This window comes from Mus pahari, chromosome 13, assembly GCF_900095145.1.
Source record: "Mus pahari chromosome 13, PAHARI_EIJ_v1.1, whole genome shotgun sequence".
In the NCBI taxonomy this organism is placed as follows: domain Eukaryota; kingdom Metazoa; phylum Chordata; class Mammalia; order Rodentia; family Muridae; genus Mus; species Mus pahari.
In genome coordinates, this window is record NC_034602.1 from 76,872,658 (window position 1) to 76,880,809 (window position 8,152).

An 8,152-nucleotide genomic window follows, 5' to 3' on the forward strand; every position below is an offset into this window, starting at 1 on the left:
GAATAATCAGGTTTGTATTTCTACTTTATTATATTTATTAATTGCACAAAATCATGTTTTATCATGACATTTTAATACATATATGTGTTTATATGATATGGTATACTTTGATTATATTCCTTCCCTCAGTACTTTCTTTTTATTCTTTCTGCCCTCACTGGCTCACTGGTGTGTGTGTGTGTGTGTGTGTGTGTGTGTGTGTGTGTGTGTGTGTGTGTGTGTTTCTGTTGGGGATTTTGGGTGTATGTCTTATTTCTTGTTATTTGATTTTGGTTATTTTTGTTGCTGTTGTTGTTTTTAAAGAGAGATAAAACCAGGTCGTGTGCACACAGAGGTAAAGAGATCTAGGAAGAATTGAGGAAGGAAAAAGAAATGAAAATATATTGTGTGATAAACTTATTTCAATTAAAGAAACACATGTGTGCTTAAACTTTTACAAGTGTATCTATAGTTCAACTCAGGGAGAAGAAAATAATACTTTGTCCTTAGACAGCCCTTTTTTTTTTTTTTTTTTTTAAATCACTAGGGGTTGGGTTCCTCATCGTAGCATTTGTTAAGAAGCTAACAAATACTTTTCTGATTTTCATCACTAAGGTGTTAAAAAGACGGGATGAAGGCTTTGATCCTACAAGGACTCATTTTGGCCTTTGCCACTTGCTTTCAGGTAAGTTCCTAGACTCTTGAAAAACACATAATAACTGCCTAAAAATAAAGGCTATGTAAAAATTAGGATCGGGTTAAAGGCAAGACGATGATACTGTCTTTTGAAGCCAGGATGGACTAACACACGATAAAGAGGAAGAAGAACAGATTTTTCTTCCGATGTTCATGGGAATAAGTCTATTTGAAATCACGTGGTAGCATTCACCTACAGCAGGTGAATCCCAGGCACCAGAAGAATTGCAAGTTCAAGGATAGCCTGGGCATTGAGTGTGACCCTGTCACAGAATTCCTGAATAAATGAATAAATGATCACCTGGAATTCGGAAAGAGATCCAAATAAAGGGAGAGATAGAAAGAAAATAAAGGAGTTGAAAAGGATGGAAAAGCATACTATTGTGTGAGGAGAATAAGGAATGAGAAAAAAACCTCTGAATAAACATAGGAGATATGGAACTAACTTTATGAAGAAAGTACCAAGGCTCCTTAATGTCCACACCCCTCTCCTCAGTGACCAGGCCCTGCTCCTTAGAGCCCATGCCCACCCAGCACCTCCAAGTGAAGAAAGTTTTCTTCTGAAGTGCACCATCTGTTTCTATTATTTGCATCCTTAGGGTCAAAAGCTACAAAGGATTTTCCCATTTAAGACAAAGGCAATTTAAGACAAGGGAGATAGGCCCTTCAACCACTGTCTACAATTGACCCTAGACAAAGGGAGAAACAATGATGTCTAAGAGAATTATAAGCTCACACTTTGCCTCATCTGAAACACAGCTTGTACAAGTAGATTTTGAACTTGATGCGCTAGGGGAAACCGCGCTTTCAACTTTAGGCCTTTCTGTTCACCTGTTGTTCTTTCATAGAGCTGAAAGAAGTCTTTCTGTTCTCCTGGTTTAATTGCAAAATACTTGTTTGTTCCTTATGTTTCCATTTGGAAATATTTTTAGAATTACAATTAGTCTTTACATGTTATCAGTTTTACTCAACTGTAATTTATTACAAAATTCTTTCCATAGCAGTCAATATCCACCCAGAGAAAGTTGATACTGAAAGTAGAACTTGGGTGTTTGCATCCTTTTTTTTTTTCTTTTATTGAAAATAATTTTCCTCACATATTATATCCTGATTAAGGTTTTCCTTCTTTCTTCTCCTTCACCAACTCTTCAGTTCCTTCCCACCTCAGCTCTCATCCTAATTCAACCCCTCTCTAGCTCTTGTTATAAAACAGACATATAAGGGATAATAACACATCAGAGTAATACAAAACAAACAGAAGCAAAAGAACCTAGGGAAAGCCGGGCGTGGTGGTGCATGCCTTTAATCCTAGCACTTGGAAGGCAGAGGCAGGAGGATTTCTGAGTTTGAGGTCAGCCTGGTCTACAAAGTGAGTTCCAGGACAGCCAGGGCTACAGAGAGAAACCCTGTCTCAAAAAAATAAAATAAAATAAAATAAAATAAATAATAATAAAAGAACCTAGGGGGAAAAACACAAGACACAAATGTAGATGCAGAAACCCATTTGTTCACACACTCAGAAAGCTCATAAGAACACTAAACTAGAAGCCATAATATATACATGCAAAGGACCTGTAATATAAAAACACAAAAAATGCCTGAATCAAACAAAATTAAATTAAAATTAGATTTAAAATATTTAGAAAAGAAAAACCTTGACATTATGAGACAGGGAACAGCAAAAAAAAAAAAAATGACATTGATTTCTTTCATTATTGGCCGTGCAATCTACCCCTAAGAGTAGTTTGTTTCCTCAATGAGGATCCCTTAGAGAAAATTGGTTTTTTTTGCAAGTAGTTTTAGTTTCAACTAGAGATAGCCTAGTTAGGGGTAGGCGTGTGTCTACTTCTCTTTTCAGCTCTGGGAGCCAACATGATGCAGACCCATGCAGGCCCTGTACATGCTGCCTCAGTCTCTCTGAATCTATGTACATCAATCTTATTCTGTCTAGAAGGCCTGGTTTCCTTGGTCCCTCTCTGTCTCTTACCCTCTTTTCACCTTCTCTTCTGCAGGATTCCCTGATCCCTGAGAAGAGGGATCACATAGAGACAACTTATTTAAGGCTGAGGCTTCCAAAGTTTCTGACTCTCTTTATAATGTCTGAGGGTGTGCCTCTGTCTTTGTTCACATCTGCTGCATGAGGAAGCTTCCCTTATAATGGCAGAGCAAGGCACTGATCTATGAGCAGAGCAAAAAGACCTTAGGAGTTGTTTTCCTGCTATGTTCCTTAGAAGAACAGTATTGTTTTGGGTTTCCCCTGGTCCCAGTCTTAGATTCTTGATCATCTAATCAGTCTTGGGTGCGGGCTCCACCTCATGGAGTGAGCCTTAATTCAAATTAACTATTGGTTAGTTACTCTCACAAGCTTCATGCCACCATCTTGTTCACATATCTTGCATGCAGGACACTATTGTAAATGGAAAGATTTGTATCTGGGTTGTTGGTGTTTACGTTTCTAGGTTTGGTAGCATGCAGAATACCTTTCTGTAACAAAGATGATAGAACATAGCAGCAAAGGCTCTATGTAGCCAGAAGCTGAGCTTCCCCATGTTCAATGTGTTGTGTAGGTGAGGTTTTACAAGAGTTTGTGGAGAGCAGCCTTCAACACAGCCAGGGTTACCACGTACCATATTTGTCTTCTTGGGGCTGGGATATCTCACTCAGGATGATTTTTGTCTAGCTCCATCTGTTTCATGGTTTCATTTTTTTTAAAGAGCTAAGTAATATCCCAATGTGTAAATAAATATATGACAGGTTGTTTACAGAACCTGTCTTCTGTTGAGGGACATCTATGTTGTTTTCAAATTCTGGCTATTATGAATAGAGTGGCAAAGGACATGGTATCAGTGGGAGGATGAAGCTTCCTTTAGGTATAAGCCCAGCCGTGGTAGAATTTGATGTTGAAGTAGATCCATTCCCATCTTCCTGAGGACCTCACTGTTGAGAGACTCCTGGGGAACATTGATTTCCATAGTGGCTGTACAAATTTGCAGTCCAGCAATTGAAGAGTGGTCCCTTTATTCCACATCCTCATCAGTGTGAGATGTCATTTGTTTTATTGATCTTAGACACTCTTATGAGAATAAGATGAAAGCTCAAAGTCATTTGATTTGTATTTCTCTGAAGGCTAAGGATGCTGAACATTTCTTTGAGTGTTTCTCTCAGTCATTTGAGTTTCCTCTTTTGAGAATTCTATGTTTAGATCTGCGCCCCATTTTTAATAGAATTTTCTTGATATCTAGGTTTTGTTTTTGATTTTTAGTTTTTTGTATGTTTTGGATATTAATCTCTATAGGATGTGTAGTTGGCAAAAACTTTTCCCTTTCTGTAAGTTACTGATTTGTCCTAATGACAGTGTCCTTGGCTGTACAATAGCTTTTCAGTTTCATGAGGTCTCATTTACTAATTGTTGATCTTCAGTGCCAGTGCTAACTACATTTTGTTCAGGAAGTACTTCCCTATGCCAACACATTCAAGGCTATTTCTCACTTTATTTTCTATCAGGTTCAGTTTTCCTGGGTTTGTGTTGAGATCATTAATCTATTTAGAGTTGAACTTTATGAAGGGTGATAAGTATGGATCTATTTTTATTCTTATACATACAGCCATCCAATTTGACCAGCACCATTTGTTAAGGATGATATCTTTTTTTTTCAGTGTGTATTTCTGACTTTTTACCAAAATCAAGTGACAATAGTATGTGGATTTATATCTCGGTCTTTGATTTGATTCCATTAGTCAACATGTCTGTTTTTGTGTGAATGCCATGCTGTTTTTATTACTATAGCTCTGCAGTACAATCTAAGGTCAGGAATAGGGATATCTCCAGCAACCCTTTTTATTATTCAGCTTACCAGCTTCACTGACCTACTTGCTTCTCTGACAGGTTTAGCATGAAGGTTCCTAGAAAATATCTGCTGCATTTGGGGTCTGGAATAACAGGATGAGTAGGGAAGAAAGTTGGAGGAGATCTGTGTCATCCACTAGAGAGGAGGGCATCAAGGAAAGGGAGGCCACAGCAGATAATCTTCTATAGAGCTAGGGATAACATTAGGGGATTGAATTTGGAGGAGAGAAAAATTAGAGGTAAAGACCTGCCATTTGACTACTTCTTTCCCTGGCTAGAATGAGGATTCAGGGAATGTCTGCTGAACTTGGAAGCTGAGATACAGCAGTGAGTAGGGAGAAGGAAGTTTGAAAAGTAAGATCTGTGTGATCGGCTGAAGGTGGTGCAGAGAAGATGAGGCTGCAGCGGGTAGTCTGCTGTAGAGCTGGGGGTGAGACTGGGGAGTAGGATTTGAAGGAGATGAATGAGAAATAAAGATTTAGAGTCAGCCTACCTGGTTCCCAAGCAGGAGTGTTCAGACTCCTTTCTAGTATATGGATGCAGGCATCTGGATTATTAGGGCAGAGGTATAAAGAGCTTTTATGCATTTAACTTCCTTGGTTAAACAGATTTCTTCCTTTCTGTAAAATTTATAAAGGCAGGAACCTCTCTGTATGGGCTCAGTTGAAGGCAAGAGGGGAGCTTTAAATATCGATAATAGAAAGTAGATCTTTATGGACTCAAGTCACATTGAAAACCCCATCATGTTGCTGAAAACAGACAGCTTAGCTTGGCAGGTATTGCAGGTAGTGTGTGCTTTTGGGTGGCATGTACTCAGACACTAAGCTGGAGAGAAAACATTGAACTAACTGTGTCCTATGCTACGTACTGCATGGATTGGTCCTAGAAACCTGACTAAGACAATATAGGAATGAAGAAATGGGAAAAACTGCAGAAACAACAACAACAACAAAGAACATACGGAAAAGCTGGGCTTGGGTGGCTATCCTCATTCTCATAAAATGCATAACCCAGGAACTCAGCAAGTTTATTATGCACTGTACTAAGAGGAAAGGTTAGTTGGACTCTGTGAGAAACTATAGAACAGTCTTAACCTATAAACATTTATGAGGAACAAGCTGTGGTTAATAGTTTCTGGACCAGGTTTTGCCAAGCCCATGCATAAGAAGTATCCTTGACGTTATTTTGTCCACGTCAACAATACACATTTCCTCAGCATGTTGCCAGCTCCATACAGTGCTGGCTGCTATGAGTTCTACCTTGCTGTGTTTCAACCTAATTGAAGGTGTCAAGCAATGCCATTTCTCCCAATATTCTCTATAAGGTGAGACTGAAGCAAGTTTTATGAGAAGAGTCAAGGAACAATGGGGAAGTAGGTGACCACTTCCAGTTCTTTTTCACCATGTAAAAACTAGTATCCCAGAGAAATCTCTGTTTAGTACTGTGTCAACATGGGGAAGGATACGTGTGGTACTGTCAGACTGAGACCATTATTTTAATACTTCATTCATTTCTAGGAATCACTTGAATCTGTTGAGCTTGGAGGTTTTCATAGAGATTTTCAATTAGATACTGGTAGCTGCTAATTGAACTTTATAAGGAGCATACATAAAGACTGGCAGGCCCTATATTATCATGATGCTCTATATGTAACATATTTTAGGCTATTCTATAGTTTTTTTAAAAAGGCTATACTGCCTCCTAAATGAAAGAGTTGTTCAGTTCCTGAAAGGAGAAATGAAAATGCAAAATTTATCCATTATCTCATTTGATAATATCTTCTTCTTCCCTGTAGTTCAGTGAGAGTCAGAAATCATGGCAGCAGACAAGAGAAAAGGTAATCAACAGTCAACCCATCCAAAAGCTGACTTCCAAGGCATCGCAAAGCAGAGTTTTATCTACACAGCTTGACAAAAAACTTTCATCCTTGTCTCAGGACTCTGCCTTACCTACCAACAGATTGTCACTACCCTTCGATGCTCAGAGTGTAAAGAATGTACTTTCTGAGGCTGGCTCAAAGATTAAAAAGGGAGTTGAAAAGTTCTCTTCACAAATTAGGAAATTACGTAGAAAGAGAAGATCTGACCGGTCCAGGCCAAATAACAGACGGGTAAAACAACCTAGGAATAGATCAGCTACTCAAATACCCAAACCTAAAAAGAGATCTTCAGAAACCTTGGAAAGGACCCGGTCTAAACCATGCAGGAAACAACCATCTAAGCTAGAAAAGAAAAGACAAAAGCGAAAGGAAAAATTGGCACGTTCTACGAAGGCTATAAAAAAGAGGCTCACAAAAACTAAATCTGTAATATCACCCAAGAGAAAGCAAGCCTCATCCAGAACAGAAGAGCCCCCTAAGTCCAGGAAGGAAAGACGACAGCAAAGGAAAAAGGATAGAGCCGCTTCAAGGGCTGTAAAGAAAGAGCTTAAGAAGATTAAATCCACACTGTCACTTCTGAAAAAGCAAACATCATTTGTCATAAATAACAAATCCAAGCCCAGACACCCCAAACTCAACGAGAAAAACACACTTGAAACCTTTGAAGCAGCAAAGAATCTACTTTCCTTAGCAGAGGAAATCTTCAATGCATCTATGAGGGGACAACCAACACCTGCTCAGAAATTGTTGTCTTCACCAAATCCAATGATTTCTAGTACCAGTGCAAGACCCTCTCCCACTAAGAGTTCAACCACAGCCCCGGTGATTGGCACTACCACCTTAGTACCATCAACCACTAACTTAGAAATAGAGGCTACATCCACAAAGCCTTCAGGAGAAACCACACATGCAGGTACTTCCCCTAGTTCTACAACTTCCATGAACACAGTGCCCTGGTCCACAACTCATTTGGCCTCTGTGTCTACCACTATATCTGCTTCTACCTCAGAGGTCTCAGAAACTGAAGCAAACACCAAAGATATGACCACCACCCAAGTCATGGATAGTTCTACCACTCAAGCTGCCTCTACAACTTCAACAAGCATAACTACCACATCTGTCACCACTTCAAACACCACCTCTGTGCCTACTGGAGACAAATCTAAGGGATTTGAGACCACCACCAGTGGTAGCACATTGTCATCAACCAGCACAGCTGTATCTCTTGCTCCTGCAACTACAAAAATACCCACAACGTCTGTCTTTGTTTCTGCTGGCTCTACCAGGAATGCATCACAAGGCACCACACCTGCACCACACTCTACTAGAAGTGCACCTAGCACTGTCACAACTGTAAAAAATGTGACTACCACATTAGTGACTACAACTGTCACTCAAACAACAAATAACACAAGCAATGAAACTACAACCCAAGTGAGTGTAGGAACCAGTAAGTCAACAACTGGCACAACTTCTGTAGCCATATGATGCCTCTCAGTGCTGTTACCAAGTAATTCTATGATCTCAAAGACAAACTACACATCTATCATTACCACCTCAGCTGCTGGATCCATAACCACAAAACTTCTGAGAGCTATCGTCCCAATCTCTATATCTTCCCCCAGAAACACAAATGTTGCTGCCAATGCAATACTTGTGGATACATCCTCTTCTACATCTGTGGCTCCCTCCTTCACTGCTCAACATGGGAATTTGGGTAAAAATGACACCCAGGCTTCTGGAGCTACAAC

At 39.5% G+C, this 8,152-nt stretch overlaps 1 protein-coding gene across 1 annotated transcript; it reads left to right on the forward strand.

The window, feature by feature from the left end:
- Window positions 1-610: 610 nt before the first annotated feature.
- LOC110330333 (mucin-5AC-like) lies at window positions 611-7,889 on the forward strand. The gene is made up of 2 exons (XM_021210328.1): window positions 611-664; window positions 6,318-7,889. The coding sequence occupies exons 1-2, from the start codon at window positions 611-613 to the stop codon at window positions 7,887-7,889; spliced, it is 1,626 nt and encodes a 541-aa protein (XP_021065987.1).
- Window positions 7,890-8,152: the final 263 nt, after the last annotated feature.